This window comes from Felis catus, chromosome B1 (genome assembly GCF_018350175.1).
Source record: "Felis catus isolate Fca126 chromosome B1, F.catus_Fca126_mat1.0, whole genome shotgun sequence".
Classification (NCBI taxonomy): Eukaryota; Metazoa; Chordata; class Mammalia; order Carnivora; family Felidae; genus Felis; species Felis catus.
In genome coordinates, this window is record NC_058371.1 from 133,037,965 (window position 1) to 133,057,853 (window position 19,889).

Here is a 19,889-nt window from a genome sequence, read left to right on the forward strand (position 1 = left end):
TGTCTATAACTTAGCACCTAAGACTTAGTAAATGTTAGTAATATTAACTAATTTTAAATGCTTCTTATCTCTGTTTCTGTTGCATTAGGTAGACATCACACTATACTAAATCATTGATTTCCTTGATTTCCTCCTTTTTAACTCTTCAAACAGAAACTTTGTAGCCTTGTTAGGGGCACCTGGGTGGCTCAGGCTGTTGAGCATCCAACTTCGGCTCCGGTCATGATTTCATGGTTTGTGGGTTCAAACCCTGCGGCAGGCTCTGTGCTGACAGCTCAGAGCCTGGATTCTGCTTCAGATTCTCTCTCTCTCTCTCTTTCTCTCTCTCTCTCTCTCTCTCTCTCTCTCTCTCTCTCTCTCTCTTTTTTCTCTCTCTGCCCCTCTCCCGCTCGATCTCTATCTCTCTCTGTCTCTCAAAAATAAACATAAAAAAAAAAAAAAAACAACAGAGGTGCCTGGTTGGCTCTGTCGGTTAAGAATCCAACTCTTGGTTTGGGCTCAGTCATGATCTCATGGTTCGTGGGTTCAAGCCCTGCATCAGGCACTGTGCTGATGGTATGGAGCCTGCTTGGGATTCTGTCTCCCTGTCTCTCTGCCCTTCCCCTGCTTGCTCGCTCTCTCTCTCTCTCTCTCTCTCTCAAAAATAAATAAACATTAAAAAAAACAACAACTATGTGGCCTTGTGCTTAGGCAGTGTCTAGTAAGCACTTAATGGATAAAAGAGTGAATGAGTGATGCACATTATGGCCAACTGGACATGTGTTTCTTCTTGATTCATTCAGCTGCATTAGATTCAAGAAAGTGAAGGGAATTTATGAGATCCTATGATCAAGTTAAAGGGCAATGTTTTCTCAAATTTAACTATATATATTGCTATAAAAACTAAAATCAAAGGAAATTAGTCTTGAAACCCACAACACTTTTGATGATTCTTGCTTACTCTTTATGTTGCTATTATTTATAAGAAAATGTGGTAACAGTCTCTTAGCCTAATTTCATTGTCATTTGTGATGAATGTAGGAAAAACTGAAGTTAAAAGGAACTTTGGTAAATGTGTAGGCAAAAGAGACTTTAAATATTCCACTGGAAAAATATTCTGACCTCACAGCAAAACTTATATTATTTTCTGAGGCTCTGAGTTGTTTATTCAAGATTCACAATTTGAATGTGTAGATTGCTTTGGGTAGTATTGGCATTTTAACAATATTTATTCTTCCAATCTTTGAGCATGGAATGTTTTTCCATTTCTTTGTACCTTCTTCAATTTCCTTTATCAGCTTTCTATAGTTTTCAGCATACAGATCTTTCACATCTTTGGTTAGGTCTACTCCTGGGTATTTTATGGTTCTTGGTTTAATAAACAATTTATTTCCTTCAAAAATAAAAAGAATCACAATTTGACTTTTATGAAAGAAGAGAGAAAAAATAATAAAAATGTATTGAGTGTCCTGGGTATCAGGCAGTTTTACAACTATTATTTCTTCTAATCTTCACAAAACTGAATTAGATAGCGTATGCCGTATTAGCATAGATATGCTATAGATCTATGCTATAGATCTGCTATAGATATGCTATAGATATACTATAGACATGTCAATATCTCCTGGAAACAACCTCACAGGCATACCCAGGAATAATGTTTAACAGCATATCTGGACATCCTGCAGCCCAGTCAAGTTGTCACATAAAATTAACCATCACAGACATTATCCCCTTTCTAGATGGGGAATCTGAGGCTTAGAGGCTTAAGTAATTTGCCAAAGATCACATAGTCGGCAAAGCACCAAAGCACCATTCCCCTTCTACTAAACTAGTAGTTCTCAGTCAGGGCAATTTTATCGTCAGGAGATACTTGGCAATATCTGGAGACATTTTTGGTTGTCATAGCTGGTGGCAGGTAGGGGACTTGCTATGATATCTAGTGGGTAGAAGAGGGGACTTGCTATGATATCTAGTGGGTAGAAGTTACGGATGCTGTAAACATCCTACATACCACAAAGAATTACCCACCCAAAATGTTTACAGTGCCAAGATAAAGAATCCCTGCACTAAATGTACTATTTTTTTAAACTGCACTCTTTTATATTTTTACAGTTTTCCAAAACTATTCTATTAAACAGTATAGGCTGATCTAAAATATAAATGATTATAGGGGCGCCTGGGTGGTTCAGTCAGTTAAGCTTTTGACTTCAGCTCAGATAATGATCTCACATTTCATGGGTCCGAGCCCCACATCGTGCTCTGTGCTGACAGCTCAGAACCTGGAGCCTGCTTCAGATTCTGTGTCTCCCTCTCTCTCTTACCCTCTCCCAGTCTCTCTCTCTCTCTCTCAAAAATAAATAAACATTAAAAAAATTTTTTAAATAGGGGCACCTGGGTGGCTCAGTTGTTTGAGCGTCCGACTTCAGCTCAGGTCATGATCTCACAAGTGGGTTTGAGGCCCACATCAGGCTCTGTGCTGACAGCTCAGAGCCTGGAGCCTTGCTTCGGATTCTGTGTCTCCCTCTCTCTCTACCCCTCCCCAACTCATGCTCTGTCTCTGTCTCTAAAAAATGAATAAACCTTAAAAAATTTTTTTTAATTTTTAATAAAATATAAACGATTTAGTTTCATAAATCTGATAAAATGAATGAATGCTAAATTCTGAATATGGAGGAAGGAAACTGCATTTTTCAATGACTTTTTACATTAGCATTCACTGAGAGAATAAAATATTTTAAATTATCATAATAATAAAGATAGGAAATAATAATAAAGATAGGAAATAGATACCACTTATATGCTCAAAGCAGTAAATACCATAATATAATATATTTAATTTTGATACAATAAAATCATGAATATATTTTCAGTGGATTTAGTAGTTTACAGAAAAAAGCAGCAGTTTATGGTTCATGGAATTCATAGAATTATCTTCAACTTTAGAATTATAAAATACTAAAGCTAAAGGATCATCAGGGTCATCTGCTTCATTGTTCATCACTTAAGGAAATTGTATCTAAGAAAGGGCAAGCTATCCAAGGCCTCTTAGCCAGTTAAGAACAGTGTTGGAGCCAGAATTCAGCTTTCCTGACCGTTACATGCTTTTTTTGATTCCAAGGTGTTTTTCAATATCCCTGAAGTGTTAGAATGTGGGGTAGAGGGAGTTGCTATATATTTTTATTTAAACATGTTCTTCATTCAAAGGAAATTGAATTTCTATGTTTTTGCCTTGTTTCAACTAAAAAAGCATTGAAAGGGACTTTTGATATCAAATAACCCAACCAACTTTCTATGATAAGACTTTTTTTCCTCAACACAAAAAAATGTATTTACTAAGTATGCAAAATCTTAAACCTTAACATTTTGGAATGCTTTGTTTAAAAACTCAAAGTGAATTCCAAATTTTTCCCAGTACTGTGCAGAAGTTTTTTTGTTTTTTTTGTTTTTCCGCCTTCCCTACATCTGTGTGTAAGAGGTAAAGTAGAGGTCTTTATTTGCAAAATTGCTACAAAAGCACCAGAGCTGGAGCCAGGAAAGCTCAGTTTGAGCCCGATTCCCTTCTTATCTTTCCAACTTCCAGCCTATCCTGTCATAGCCTTTCTAGTCCTGTTCTTCATCTCCCACTTCATGGGGTTGTTGCAAAGGTCAAATAAGATAATATCTCATTTGTAAATCTGTTTGATAAACACAAGGCACTTTGATAATATAAACTTCCAGTATTTGTTACACATCATTACTAGTTCTAAATGTTTATTTCAAGATATAAATGGAACGCACATGCCACTGTCAGTATTCTGGGTTTCTGACATTATGTACAGTCATTTTCAGAGGGTTCCATTAGAGGAATTAAATTTAAGTCTCCAAGCTGAGTACATGTTACTTTCATTAAACATGGAATTGATTAGTTTTTTTAAGGTGTTATAAGGTTATATGTGATTTGAGTTTTTCCCCCAAGACTTAATCTCCGTTCTTCCAACACACTGTTCCCTAGTCTGGGCGGCCCACCCTCGGGGGTTTGAATAGGAGGATAGGTGAAAGAGTGTTTTTATTTTTTCTAACATGAGAAGGAAGTCTGTGCTAGTACCTGTAGGCTCCTTTTCTTCAATTAAATCTTTATTTGTTAGCGAAGTTAGAACACAGACCCATAGTAATTCCTATGTGTCCTCAAAGCAGCAGCAGCAGTAATAACAGTAGTAGTGGTAGTAATGGGGATATAAATCTGATGAAGAAATGGAAATAATCTGTTGATTAAATGGGGTAATGAAGGGGTGCTGGGTGGCTCAGCTGGTTAAGCATCTGACTTCGGCTCGGGTCATGATCTTGTGGTTCATGCATTTGAGCCCTGCGTCAGGTTCTGTGCTGACAGCTCAGAGCCTGGAGCTTGCTTCAGATTCTGCATCTCCCTCTTCTCTCTGCCCCTCCTCCACTTGCTATCTCTCTCTCTCTTTCTCTCTCTCTCTCTCTCTCTCTTTCTCTCTCTCTCAAAAATAAATAAAGATTTAAAAAAACTGAAATGGGGTAATGAAACATATTGCCACTCCCTGCTAAAATTCCAGTATAATGATAGAAAAAGAGAAATAATAATATAAACTTACAATAACAAAGAAAAAAGAGGAGGTGACAAGATAAAAGATTCCAGCAAATTTTTAGAAGGTAGCAAGCAGTTGGAAGAATAGGGAAAGCTTAAATCTAAGGATTTTCAGAGAAGGGTACCATAGACAAAGAAGACAGTTCACACTGCAAAACCCAGAAGTTTCAAGAATTGGAAGTACCAGGTCATTTGAAAGTTGAGGTAAGGGGAGAGGTTGAAACCAGGAGGACTGATGGAAAGCCTGTCAGATAAACAGATGTCAGATCTTTCCTTCTGTGTCTACTGCCAGAGGACTCCCCATTTCAACCTTAACGAAAAGGAAAGGTTATTCTCTGGCTCTGGGCTCTAGATAGGCACCATAGGGACAGGCGGTGGGGATGGGGGAGGATATGGTGCCATACAGAAATCTGGGGAGTGAGAGTCAGTATATTGCACTGAGAGACCTCCAGTCCCTTCACTCCTACACCTCACAGAATGTAGCAACCAAGCTTTTACCCACTCCCTGGGGTTGGAGGTATGGAGATCTTCTCTAGAAAAAAAATCTCTCCAAGAACAAAAATCTGACAATGACATTGAGGGCACCACATCAAAAATGTTAGGTTCCTATCTCAGCCCCTCCAAGGTAGCTCTCCAAGGTGTCAAGCCCTGCCCATGAAATGTCTAACTGGCTGTGTAGTGACTTGCTACTAAATATTACCATACAACCAGAGACATTGGACATTCGAGAAAAGCTTTTAACATAAAAATCAAAGACCAAAATATACAAGAAAAACTGGGATAATATGGAAACAGAAAATGCAGGACTCAAAGGAAAATTTTAAAATATTTAATTAATATCCTCAAAAAGATAAGAGTTTATCACACTAATGAAAACAGAAGAGGATAATATTAAAGAGGGGAACATCAGGAAATCAGAAATTGAAAGTTTAAAAATGTTTGAAATGTTTTTAATATGTTTAAAAAATGTTTAAAAAAACAATAGTAGAGATGAAAGATAAAATTAAGGAAGTTTCCAGGGCGCCTGAGTGGCTCAGTTGATTAAGCAGCCCACTTCAGCTCAGGTCGTGATCTCACAGTCCCGCATCGGGCTCTGTGCTAACAGCTCAGAGCCTGGAGCCTGCTTCAGATTCTGTGTCTCCCTCTCTCTCTGCCCCTCCCCTGCTCATGCTCTGTCTCTCTCTCTGTGTCTCAAAAATAAATAAACGTTTAAATTTTTTTTAAAAGATTAAGGAAAAAAAAAAGATTAAGGAAGTTTCCAAAAATAATGTAACCATGGAAAAAAAGAACAAAAACTATAAGTAAATTAGAAAACCAATCCCAAAAGTCGACATTTAACTATTATGAATTCCAGAAAGAAAATACAAAAAACTAGAGGGACAAAAATTATCAAAGAATTACATATTAAAATCTCTCAGAACAGTTGAATTTCCAAATTCAAAGAGACTAATGAGTGCCTAAAGTAAATTTAAAAGGATTCAAATTGGGGCACCTGGGTGGCGCAGTCGGTTAAGCGTCTGACTTCAGCCAGGTCACGATCTCGCGGTCCGTGAGTTCGAGCCCCGCGTCAGGCTCTGGGCTGATGGCTCAGAGCCTGGAGCCTGTTTCCGATTCTGTGTCTCTCTCTCTCTGCCCCTCCCCTGTTCATGCTCTGTCTCTCTCCATCCCCAAAATAAATAAACATTGAAAAAAAAATGTAAAAGGATTCAAATTAAGGCAGATATTGTAATATTTTATTTTTTTGGGTTTTTTTGTGTGTGTGTTTTTTTGGTAATATTTTAAAATACTAGAGATAAATATTAAAACTTGGGACAAAAACTTAAAAGCTTACAGAAAGAAAAAAAAAACAGTTCTTATTTTTAAAAAATGGGAAAAACCAACACTGGTGCTCTTACTAGCAACACCAGAAACTAAAGAAAATGGATCATGTTTTAAAATTCTGAGAAAAAAAAATTGATCTAGAAACAGCTTGGTGGCTCAGTCAGTTAAGCATTGGCTCAGGTCATGGTCTCATGGTTTATGAGTTGAAGTTGCTCATGAAGCTCTCTGTTCTCAGCAGCAGAGACTGCTTTGGAAACTCTGTTCCCCCCTCTCTCTCTCTCTGCCTCTACCCTGCTCTCACTCTCTCTCTCTCAAAAATAAATAAACGTTAAAATAATTTTTCTAATCTAAAATTCTATATCCGGTCAAACTATCTATCAAGTGAAGGATGAAATACTCATGTTTTCTTGCTATGCAGAGTCTCAAAACTTTTGTTTCCTGTATACTGTTTCTCAGGAAGCTTCTGGAGTATGTGCTCCATAAAAATGAGGGAGAACACCAAGATAGAAAAATATATGGGATCCAGGAAGCAAGAACTCAAACACAAGAAAAGAGCAAGGGGGATCCCCAGGGTGGTGGTAACTAGAGATCCCAGGAGGAAAGCAGGGTAGCTGCTTGGGGAGGGGGAGGAGGGGGGCTTCTGTCAAATGGAGCAAGAGAGCCAACACCTGGGAGGGACATGTCTGTGAGGAAAATGGGGCTTGGGGATCCCCTATGGGTTTGTTGTTGTTGTTCTGTTGTGGTAGTCGTTGTTGTTAGCATATTAAAATGAACTTTTAAATTTTGTTGGACAATTTAGGAAGAATAAATGTACCTGGAAAAGTACATTAAAAGAGGAGGCAATTTCTAGGGCCAGACAAAAGACAATATTGTTCAAGAAATAAATGTAAGTATGATTCAACACAGGAAATTACTAGCTGACTCAGCTATGAAGAGTATGCACATTGTCATAAATGTTAAATAGTGATTTAAATAGCAATTGTGATGTAATTATTTTAGGAAGGGAGCATTTGTGTGTGTGTGTGTGTGTGTGTGTGTGTGTGAAGTGATAGCTGTTACAGTATTAAATCACAGAATGTTTGACATTAATGTATTTTTAAATATATATTTATTTTAAATATCCATTTAAGTATTTGTTTAGAAATATACACATATTTGTATTTCAGTAGGAGAACTCACTTTCTTTATAAACCTCAAAATATTTTTTAAAGCTCTATAGATTTATACATTTATGTATAAAACTATGATTGCAAAAAATAACAAAAGAGACATCTACTATTTCTAGGCGATCCAGAGAATTTCTTTTAAAGACTAAAAACTCTGTTCCTAATACCAGTGGGAGTTGGACTACTAGGCTTAGAGATACTCTGCAGAGAAATGTATACAGCTCACTCCTTTTAAGAAAATTCCCCTGGAGGCCAATTTACTTAGCCTCTTTGAGCCTTGCTTGCCTCATCTCTAAACTGAAAAAGTTCATTTGGAACAAACGAAACTCAAATTCGAGGCAAATAACAAGTGAAACAGACCAGGTACAAATGCCAGCATCCCTTACAAAGGACAGTCTCTACTCAGAACCAGCCGGCTTTGCCATGAAGACCTTTTGTTGCTAAAAGGCCCACTGGTTCAAGAGAAACTGCAAATCTGAGTTTTTGCATGAAACCTCTGAATTTTAAAATGCTAGTTTAAAATACACAATGCTTTGGGACACTTCAGTGGCTCAGTCAGTTAAGTGTCCAACTGTTGGTTTTGGCTCAGGTCATGATCTAACGGTTCGTGAGTTTGAGCCCCATGTCGGGCTCTGTGCTGACAGCATGGAGCCTGCTTGGAATTCTCTGTCTTCATCTCTCTCTGCCGCTCCCCTCCTGCTCGCTCACTTGCTCGCTCGCTCCCTCAAAATAAATAAACTTAAAATAATAATTAAAATTAAATTAAATTAAAATAAAATAAAATACACAGTGCCTGCCAAACCAAACCCATCTGCAGGCCACCACCAACCCACAGATTGCAATGTGAGACTTATAAATTAGCTGAACATTGATGACCACTTTGGGCAGTACAATGTCTCATTCCTAAAACTCTGCATTGAATGTATGGGTTTCTCCACCACCAAAGAGGCAGGCTATTTTATCCCAACCTGACAAACTATATTACTTCACTTTGTCAATTTTATCTTTACTGTGAACACTCACAAATCTCAAGACTTAAATCTGCATAGCATCTTTATTCATGAAAACACAGTCAAAAACAGAGATAGGTGCTGCCCAAACACAGCTGGGCCAAAAAATCAAGGAGTCATTCTCACAGACACAACTGGATAAAAACTGTCATTAAATCCGTCTTTCCAGACATGTTAGTTCACATGTCTGTAAAGGCATTACTGTAAAGACAGTAATCGCGTTTAAATACAAAGGTCAGTATCAAGCTCATTATTTCCTAAGAAGATTATCTTTTAATTTTTCACAAGGAAACTTTTACCCACCACTGCTAATTATCTTCTTCGTTCGCAGGCCTAGAAAGCATGAAGACTGTAGTTTTTCTCCTATACATTTTGGGAACTGCAACTGCAATACCGGTAAATACCCTTTTTTCTGTTATTACATCTCTCCTTCCTACATTTAATTTAGAAATCCTCCATTTAAAAGAAAATGTGTTTATATAGTGGTTTGAAATTCTCTTTTTTGTTTTAATATTATTTTTTCCCAAGCAGAAAATGAATGACTCAAAATATTGATATAAAATACTTTCTGAAAGAATATTTCCTTCAGAACTACCAGATTCTACAAGATACAATAAATATAAATCTGACAATGTTGATTATAATTTATTAGAAAGGGGATCTTCCAGGACCCAAATGCCAAAGAGAATGGGAAGAAATAAATTTTCCTTTGGAAGTTTATCACTTAGTATGAGAAACCTAAGAAATTAGTATGAGAAGTCTTGGGAATGCACACCCATACTCTTTAGCAGCATTTTCTTCAAGATCAAATATATACTGGCTGATCAATTCTGAGTCTGTAATAAAACAAGAACCAGTGGGTTAGGGCCTGGAAATGGTATGATAATCATAAATTGGCTCCTAACTCATCCTTGGGGGTGGTTGGGGAGGGGGTACTTTCCAAGCAAACATGCTGATAATAGACAGAACTAGAACATTCTTTTCTTCACGATCAGATATCCTGGCACCACCATTCACACAGCAGTAAATCAGACACACACAAATCAGAATCATTTGAGACCATGTCAGCAGCCTTAAAATAACCTGAAAGTTATTATTGTTGTTGTTTTAATGTTGTTTTTAATGGCTCGGATGATCATGTAGATGTCTCCCAAATGATCCATATCATCCATAATCAAGCTAAAGGATTTATGCCATTTTTTTTTCTTTTTTGCCAAATGGAGGAATCAATCTCCTTTAAGTAGACAAAGTAATTTTTCTCATCCCTTCTCTTCCTCCGTCTCTACTATGTCTAAGATTCTGTCCTTGTTTTTTGGATAGCTGGTGGCTAACATTTGGTTGACAGATGTGTCCGCAAAGACCAGCATCATGCCACCCAGACCAAGCATTTCTTAGAAAACAGAATTTATGACCACTCCTAGTAATTGTGCTTTAGTAGCTGGAGCTACTCCAGCTGAAATTATACATGTCCTCTGCAATTACAAAAGTGGGATAAATTATGTTCAGCACAGAAAGAAGCTCCCACAGACCCATTGTTTTCTCCTAAAAATGTGTTTTCCCTTGCAGCTGTTGCCCAGTATATAAACAGGCATCAAAAATGCTTTTGAACCAAATGTTTGAATAACACATCTACATATAGACACATTTTAAAGGTTTTCTTTTGGGGACAATTTGTTATGTAGATCCAGTCAAACACTAAAAAGCTAAATATCTTCCCATAGGGTTTACCTCTTACAAATCTTGTGTCATTTTCCCAGATTGACTGAATTGTACGGAAGTAAGTGGATTCTGTGTGGTTCAGGGATTCCACACATTTCCAGAGGGTATGATGTTATAGATGTGGGAATAATAATAAAACAGAGTTTGATTGCAGAAAATTTCTGAAAGAAGATAAGCTGCTGTCCTTCTGCATTTCTTTCAGCTTGGAGAGGGAGAGCAGAGGAGGAAGGGTGCAGAGGGGGAGCAGTTCTCTACTAATAAGCCGAAAATCTCCTCCATCCCTTGCCTTCCATAATGCCCTTGCTGGAAACCTGCCAAACTGGCCACCATTCTTTATCCTTTCTCCCTTACAAATGGCTTCTTTGGAAATTTTTTCAAATGTTATTACTCCTTTTAGTTGAAAAGGTGATAAGCAAGAGAGCAAACCACATCTAAAATGAACCCTGAACTCCATGCCTTTCCTTATATTATACAATTGGTACAACAGAGTGTGCTAATAGAGTAAAGACAAGTCAATGCAAATAAAATCTGGTTTTGTACTTATACCTCAATCTGCCTGACATGAGTATCCTTAGCATCTCTGTAAGAAAGATTTGTAGTGAATACCTGCTTACAGTATTGGACAGTTCATAGTATTACCACTGTAGGATATTACTTCTAGCAATAGTCAGTTTTCACTTGGTTACTTTATAATTTACAAACGACTAATATACATAAACTTATCTTGATATTTCTGCTCACTTCACCTTGACAGATGATAGGGTGGGATTCACAATTCGTCAAATGACAGATAGATAGCTGATAGAGTCAAGACTTGAAGGAAGATCTTTAATCTCTAGGTCAGTTGTTAAACTCCTCCATCATGTATCACTGCCAGTTCTTCATCTATGCCTTCAGTCTTGCTAGAAATAGAGCCATCCTTCTAGTTGAAATAATACTCCATTGCTGTTCTTCCTAACTAGACTTAGTGTACTATTTCACACAATTTTTGAATTAGTTCTATGTTAAATTATTTATCATAAGATTTCTTCATGAATATAAGGCTGCTAGTGTTAAGAAAATAAATATTGAATAAGGTTTAAATCTTTTCTGCTATTTATCAGTGAATACTTAAAATTTAACTTAAGAAAATGTACAATGTTAAAGAACTTCTCAAACTCAACACCCAAAAAACAAATAATCCGGTTAAGAAATGGGCAGAAAACATGAATAGACATCTGTCCAAAGAAGACATCCAGATGACTAACAGACATATGAAAATATGCTCAATATCACTCATCACAGTGAAATACAAATCAAAACTATGATGAGATACCATCTCACATCTGTCAGAATGGCTAAAATTAACAGCACAAGAAACAACAGGTATTGGCAAGGATGTGGAGAAAGGGGAACCCTCTTGCACTGTTGGTAGGAATGCAAACTGATGCAACCACTATGGAAAATAATATGGAGGTTCCTCAAAAATTTAAAAATAGAACTACCCTATGATCCAGTAACTGCACTACTAGGTATTTACCCAAAAGATACAAAAAGACTGATTCGAAGGGACACGTGCACCCCAATGTTTATAGCAACATTATCAACAATAGCCAAACTATGGAAAGAGCTCAAATGTCCATAGACTGATAAATGGATAAAGAAGACGTGGTTTATATATACAATGGAATATTACTCGGCCATCAAAAAAAAAATAAAATCTTGGCATTTGCAACAACATGCATGGAGCTACGGTGTATTATGCTAAACGAAATAAATCAGTCAGAGAAAGACAAATACCATATGATTTCACTCATGTGGAATTTAAGAAACAAAACAGATGAATGTATGGGAAGGGAAAAAAAAGAAAGAAAAACCATAAGAGACTCCTAACTATAGAGAAAAAACTGAGAATTGCTAGAGGCAGGTGGGTGTAGGATGGGCTAGATGGGTGATGGATATTAAGGAGGGCACTTATGATGAGCAATGGGTGTTGTACATAAGTGATGAATCACCAAATTCTCCTGAAATGAATGTTGCACTGTATGTTAACTAACTAGAATTTAAACAAAAATTTAAAAAGAAAATGTACAGAGTTATATCTTCGGTAAATTTAATTTGACTTTGACTTTCTGCTAACAACAGTTCTTAAAATTATAGAGTATGAATGTTTTTTAAGTTTGAAAAGCACAGAAAATAATTCCAAACCTCAAAGGTGACAATTATTGAAATAATCTTTGCTCTATTTTCACCCGGTCTCTGCATACATAACTTTTTCTTAAATATGTTTGGGAGTCTGTTTTCACCTAAGATTATAATCTAGCCATTTGCTTGTATTCTTAAAAATTCTAGAGAGTATTTTTTAATTGATGTTATGTATGAACCATAGTGCTACTAAGAATGATGACGATAAAGAAGTAGCTAGAAATTTTAGACATCAGCATCTAGACGTGAATAACATGAGCCAATTTCTACTTTTTTTCAGACAAATGCAAGGTTCCTGTCTAATCATCCGAAACCAACTGCTGATTCCTTGAGTTCCATCCAACAGGCTGAAGTGTTAGTAACACCTAACAACACTGCAATCCCCATGTTAAGGGTTGAAGATGCAGAAAATGAAAAGGAAATTGCAGTGCCTGTAGAAGACCATCCCGACCATAAGGTAAAAGTAACATGGTTATGCGATTATAATTTAAAATTTTTCCAAAGGTCTCAATTTCAAAGCATAGTTAAGGACATTACCTCATTCTCACCTCAGCTTAATTTTTAAAAGATGATTATCGTATCAGTGATCTCCAATTATCAAAAGAACTTTGAAAATTAGTGAGTTTTATGCCTTTGGCCAAGGTGCTATATAATTTCATACCACAAAATTCAAATTCAGGTTATAAACTTGCAACTATAAAGTGTGAGGAACATTGTATATGAGTTTACCTGATATTATGTGAAAAAAATAATGAACACTAAAGGTTAGCTTATGAATTAAAATATGATGTGGATATTCCGTTACCAATTGTTTCAAGAGTAAACTTTTTTTCTTGTAAGGCTGAAAAATCTTCAGTACTAAAGCCAAAGGAGGAAAGCCAGGACCAGTCAGCAGATCAGGACCAGAGTTATAGCCAAGAGCTCGGGTTACAGGATGAAGAGGAGAGTGAAAGTGACTTAAGTGAGAATGTGGAGTACATACCATCAGAAGGTACATTGGACCTAAAAGAAGATACGAATGAGCCTCAAAAGAAAAAAACGCCCAGAGAACATTGATTTCCTTGCTCCTAATATTAGTTCCATTGTAGATATTAACCAACAAGAAAGCATCACAAAAACAGAAAAAAAACAAGAACAACCAATGAATGAATTACATTCTCAGTTGAACAGGAGCAACAAACATAGCCAAGATGTAAATGATCAAGGAAACCAAGAGCAGGATCCAAATATCCCCAATGGAGAAGAGGAAGGGGAAGAAGAGCCAGGTGAAGTCAGTACCCACAACAATAACAAAGAAAGGGAGAGAGAATTTCCCAAGGAGCATTCTAATAGCAAGGAGGATGAAAATAGTACCAAATCTGATGATGTTTTGGAAAAGTCCAGTGAACCAACTGAAGTAAGCAAAATGCAGAAAGCTGAATTTGAGCAGGGTAACCAAGAACAAGAAGAGGACAGTTCCAATGCAGAAATGGAAGAGGAAAGTGCATCAAAAATTACTAAGCACAGCCAAGATGCTGAATGGCAGAGCCAAGAAGAAAAACCTGAAGTTACCAGCAACCATGAGGAGATGGATAAAAAGACTGTTTCTGAGGCTTTGCTCGTGGAGCCTACTGGTGATGGTAACACCATGCCCAGAAATCATGGGGCTAATGATGATGGTGATGATGATCCCAGACACGATGCAACTGATGACTACGAATTCATCCCAAGTGAGGCCTTCCTGGAGGCTGAAAGATCTCAGTCCATTTCCTATCACCTCAAATATGAAGAGGAAAGAGAAAGAGAAAAAGAAAGAGCACATGAAAATGGGAATGTAGATGCCAGTGAACCTGGAGAATACCAAGGGGTGAGATTCTTTACATTGATGCTTGTCTGATAGAGCACTTAGCTTTATAAAGAAATAGCCATGACCTTTCCCTGTGCTCTCAGTCTCCCGTGCCTATCTCTACCAGTACATTACTAAAATGTATTAAAATTATTTATTTTCCTGTGCTCTCCATCACCAGGCTGAAAGTGCCTATTTTATTTGGGCTCCCCTAGAAGCAGAGCCTGGATTTAAGTAGTTTATTTGAGAAGTTCAGGGAACAAAGAGGAATGGGACATGATATCAGGAAGGAAAGGAAGCTAATCAAAGGTATATCATTAAAGCCATGTAAAGCACATTCCTCTGAATTACCCCATTTGGAGAATGAGGGAGCTGGGGCATTTGTACAGACTGAGAATTGCTAAGAGAGGTGTTAATTCCCCAGCACTTTCAGTCTGTCCTTTGAGCAGGCCAAATAGATGTCATGGTTTTCCAGGCACAGAGATGCAGATACAGGCAGTTCAAAGTGCCTGGAGCTAACTAAAATGGTAAATTCTGACAGATATGAGGGATGGGAAACACTAACAACTACTGCTCTAATGTCTTAAGAGTAGATGCCATGTAATATTCAGGTTAGATCACCAAGGTCTAGCAAAATGTCTCTAATGTAATAAGAAATCCAGGAATGTTTGTTGATTTAGTTATAAAGATGAAGAATAAAGACTTCAGCTCCAATTTGAAGTAAATACACACCAAAATGATAATCAGGAAACTGCAACAGAGTGGGAGTAGGGAAGAAGCATATCGTCATTGGTTGTTTAATCATTTGGAGCTTTCAGGCAAAACGCCAGCAGCCACTCACTAGGAGGACTTGACATAGCTTTTGGTGGCCAAGGTCAATAGTGACCTTGATTACTGAGAACTCTCCTGCCATTTTAAGGTAGGAGTTTTATTACACTTTAGAAACCTGGTAAGAAACCTTTATTAACAGCTCCATAGAGGTTACTGATGTAATTGTGTCTTAACTATAGAATCACATGATAATACTACATTTCTACCATTCCAAAATCCAAAGGGGAGGCCCCAGCTTTGCTCCTGATGTTAGTTCCAACTTTTATTGAATAATCCCCAGAGATACAGCACTGAATCCAGTTGAGGAAGAAACAAATGGCTCCTATTCTCAAAGGGTTACTGTCTATTTCCACAGTTATGGCTGGTATCATTTTGAGATCTGAAATGATTTGGGTATGAAAAGCTTTGTGAAGGTACACACAGTGGAAATATAAATTATGTAATGGCTTTCCTGTAAATAAACTTCAGCTTCTGTTCTTGTTGTTATAAAGGCCAAGAAAACAGAGAGCCTACCAAATGAAGGTGAAAGTTCATATGAAGACAACAGAATGGTACATGGTACTGGTGAGTCCAGGCTAAGCTGCTCATGACTGTATCAAGGAAGAAATGGAATGGCCGCATTAGGCTATCCCCATTCCATCATTTATTTGTCACTGCTTCTCAGAATTTTTCCTCTCTTACATCCTCCCCACAGAAATGTTCTCATAAACTGTTGACATTCTCTAGCATACATTTTATACACAACTATGGGCAAATGTGTTTACAAACTGGAAGTCTTGTAATAGTATGAAAGCTAGAATTCTTTTTTCCTAAATCCTATGCTTCTGAGAAGAATTCATTCTACTTTATTTTTTCTCTTTGACATCATATTTATTTTTGAGAGAGAAAGCATGAGATAGGGGTGTGGTGGGCAGGGAGAGAGAGGGACAGAGGATCTAAAGTGGGCTCTGTGCTGACAGCAGCAAGCCGAGATCATGACCTGAGTCAAAGTCGGACACCTAATCGACTGAGCCACCCAGGTGCTCCTACTTTATTTTTTCTCAAATCCATAACTTACTAGTGAATTTAGATCCTGTATTTAATTGAGACCTAATTCCCAATGGCATACCCCAATCACAAAGATTTTAAATTTCAACACAAAATTTTCATGACTTATTAACTTCTGACCAACCTGCACAAACTTAAATTATAGACTTCAGACTATGACCATTGTAGGCAGGCCAAGAAGAGCTGTTTGTTCTTTTCATATTCCCAATTCAAACTGCCCAGAAAATCTAGACTATTGTGTAACACAGTTTGATGTCAGAGGGTCCCATCTGAACATTAAGATGTCCATTAGAATGGTTTCTAATATTTTCCCAAATTTTCTTTAATTAGTGAAAATGGAGCTCATGTCTAGATAAATTTGAGGTTACATACTCAGTTTAGCTTTGCTCATGCTTTCTGTTCAATCTTTCCTGTCAGATTCTTGCATGAACTTCCAGTGTAAAAGAGGACACATCTGTAAAGCTGACCAGCAGGGAAAACCCCACTGTGTTTGCCAAGATTCAGTGACTTGTCCTCCTACAAAACTCCTTGACCAAGTAAGTATTCTACAAAATAGTCTCTAAGGGGCCCCAAGTAGTTAGTGATTTGGATGAAAGTGGCTTGCAATTGAAATGTTTGTCAAAAAAAAATGTCCAAGTTATCATCTAATACTTGAAATAATAATGAATAGGAACAAATGCCAGCAAAAATAAGGAATTTCAACTGTACCTTGAAAAGGTAATAATGGCATTGATATCTTCGGAACTCATTTTAAAACTCACTGTATCCTTGAAAAGTCTGCAGTTTGCATTCTACCGAACTTATCTAGAGCTGGATTGTCATCACCATTGGTATAATTTAGTTGATTTTTTTAAGCAAATAGGCAGTTATGATTTTAATAACTTCATTTACCTGGCTCAGCACAACTGATCAGTCTGCCTATGAGCTTTAAGAAGCAGAGTATTTTCCTAGTGTACATTCAGAAACATGAGCTCAAGGGGCACCTGGGTGGCTCAGTCAGTTAAGCATCCTACTTCGGCTCAGGTCATGATCTCAAGGCTCGTGGGTTCGAGCCCTGTGTCAGGCTCTATGCTGACAGCTCAGAGCCTGGAGCCTGCTTCAAATTCTGTGTCTCCCTCTCTCTCTGCCCCTCCCCTGCTCATGCTCTGTCTCTCTCTCTCTCTCTCTCAAAAATAAACATTAAAATTTTTTTCAAAAAAAAGTTTTAAAGAAACATGAGCTTTTTCTCATGCTTGTCTTTCCTAGGTTTGTGGCACTGACAATCAGACCTATGCCAGCTCCTGTCATCTGTTTGCTACTAAATGTAAACTGGAGGGAACCAAAAAAGGGCACCAGCTACAACTGGATTATTTTGGAGCCTGCAAATGTAAGATTCTGCCACTCTTGCCAACCACCATTGCTGAGAGGATTTGGGGTGAATCTATGCATATCTGAATAATCTATATACAGACTCCCACATGCAAATGGAAAAAGGCTAATGTAGTTCTGAACCTAGGATGCTCATTAAAATCTTCTAGAGAGACTTAAAAAAAATAAAAAGAATAATTCCCCAGCCTTAACTAAAAGAGACTGATTTAATTGGACGGGGTTGGGGTTTTAACATTGCTTTTTCATTTGTTTTTAAAGTAACCTAGACAATTCTAAGGTGCAGCCAGGGTTCAGAATTACTATGATAATGTTACCACTTAATAATTGAAATGAATCATTGGAATTTTGCTAAATTACTTGTCCTTTTTCCAATGTACGTTAAGTCTCCGCCAAGAAGTTTTATGACAATATATTCTTCTAGAAGTTTTTTTTTTAATGCTCTTCTTCCCCCCAAATATTCTCAATTGTGTTTGGATCTCCTTATCACTAAGTGATTCTCCACATTAGCAGTGCTTACTAATATTTCCAGTTCTCCTGTCTTTCCTGACACACAAGAGTATTAAATTTCTCAGCCCTCTTGATCTTAGATGTGGCCATATGAGTTGATTTGTCCAGTGAAATTTCAGCAAAAATCATCCATGTGAGTTCTGGGCAGCTGCATTTAAGAGCTAGCATATGTGTGGTCCTGTATGCAGAGCCCTCCTGTCAACTTGTATTGGCCTTGAATGTACAACACAGTGACTGTAATTAACACTGCTGTATAGTATATCTGAAAGTCGCTAAAAGAGTAGATCCTAAAAGTTCTCATCACAAGGAAAAAAAATTTTGTAGCTAGTGAGGTGATAGTGAGGTGGTCATTGCACAACATATGGATGTCAAGTTATTATGCTGTACATCTTAAACAGTGTTGTATGTATATTATATTTCAGTAAAACTAAAAAAATTAAAAAGTTTTTGTTCTTTTAAGTCACTGAGATTTAACATTGTTACCACAGATTAATCTAATTTTCACTTTTTTCTCTTTTCTCCTGATAAATAGTTCTTGCAGCCTCTACCCTCCACCTATAAATCTGCATATCAAATAATAACCTGCATATCAAAATAAACCTGCATATCAAATAAATAAACCTGCATATCAAATAAACCAAAATCAAAATAAACCTGCATATCAAATAAACCTGCATATCAAAATTATTTTTTGGGGGGCGCCTGGGTGGCTTGGTCGGTTAAGCGTCCGACCTTGGCTCAGGTCATGATCTCACGGTCCGTGAGTTCGAGCCCCGCGTCGGGCTCTGTGCTGACTGCTCAGAGCCTGGAGCCTGTTTCAGATTCTGTGTCTCCCTCTCTCTCTGCCCCTCCCCTGTTCATGCTCTGTCTCTCTCTCTCAAAAATAAATAAACGTTAAAAAAATTTTTTTAAAGAAAAAAAAAAATAATAATAAATTGTTTTTGGAACTTTTAAATCATCCTGATGCCCACATTCTACCCCAGACCAATCAAATCAGAATGTCTTTGAATGGAAGCTGGAATCTGGTATGTTTTGAAAACACCACAGGCAGTTCTGTTTTGCCGCCAGGTGTAAGGACCCACTGCTGTGACAGTGGGACAGTGAGCGTACCGTCAGTCACCAGATGTTATTAAGCTTTCTGTTATGAGGATGTGCCATAAGATAGGAGTAAGATCCAAAAATTAAAATCTATTTTCTTTCTGCTTGGAACAGCTATTCCTATTTGTACAGACTTCGAAGTGACTCAGTTTCCCCTAAGGATGAGAGACTGGCTCAAGAATATTCTCATGCAGCTTTATGAGCCAAACCCTGAACACGGTGGTTATCTAAATGAGAAGCAGAGAAATAAAGTAAGTTATCCACAGGTCAACTACCCAAGTGTCTATGTACAGAGCCTAAGGAAAAAGGGTATGTGTGTTGAGGGGAGGAGGGGGCCTACCTCCCCTTGCATATCAGCAAGAGCCCACTTGGTTCGCCACACCTGCTAAGTTCACATGCAGTAACAGCACAGTAGTGGTCACCATTCATGCCACAAGGTTTGAGACATGGCCAAACCACCCCATTCCTGTCCAAAGGGCAGTGGCCTGAGCAAGGACTCTTCACCTCATACCCCAGAGCAAATCCTGGTTGAGCAAAGGGAACCTCCATTCAGCATTTATATATTCAGGCCCAAACATATTATTTAAATCTAATAATAAATTTAAATAAATTTAAAAGATTTTTAATACATCTTTTTGCCCTCATAGACCAGACAGATTTATGATATAAGAGAAATCCCTTATTTGCAATGTCAGTAATATATTAAGATTTAAAAGTGCAGAATATTCATTCCAGAAGTTCTC

At 37.5% G+C, this 19,889-nt stretch overlaps 2 protein-coding genes across 3 annotated transcripts in view; one reads left to right on the forward strand and one right to left on the reverse strand.

Moving 5' to 3' along the window:
- The window catches only part of NUDT9 (nudix hydrolase 9), a 101,472-nt gene that overhangs the window by 24,097 nt on the left and 57,486 nt on the right, over positions 1–19,889 (reverse strand). Inside the window, exon 10 of one of the 2 annotated variants that reach the window (XR_006596962.1) lies at positions 8,593–9,403. The exons of the other annotated variant lie outside the window; for it this stretch is intronic. The gene's annotated coding sequence lies outside the window, so the exon portion shown is untranslated. Of the gene's footprint in view, positions 1–8,592; positions 9,404–19,889 lie in introns of those variants that run through there. 2 annotated transcript variants of the gene reach the window in all.
- Positions 1–19,889, forward strand: part of SPARCL1 (SPARC like 1) — a 34,403-nt gene that overhangs the window by 6,113 nt on the left and 8,401 nt on the right. The window contains 8 exon segments of the mRNA XM_003985193.5: positions 8,899–8,963; positions 12,751–12,927; positions 13,311–13,511; positions 13,513–14,316; positions 15,618–15,690; positions 16,591–16,709; positions 17,419–17,539; positions 19,261–19,397. Coding sequence (XP_003985242.4) covers positions 8,899–8,963; positions 12,751–12,927; positions 13,311–13,511; positions 13,513–14,316; positions 15,618–15,690; positions 16,591–16,709; positions 17,419–17,539; positions 19,261–19,397 — 1,697 coding nt within the window.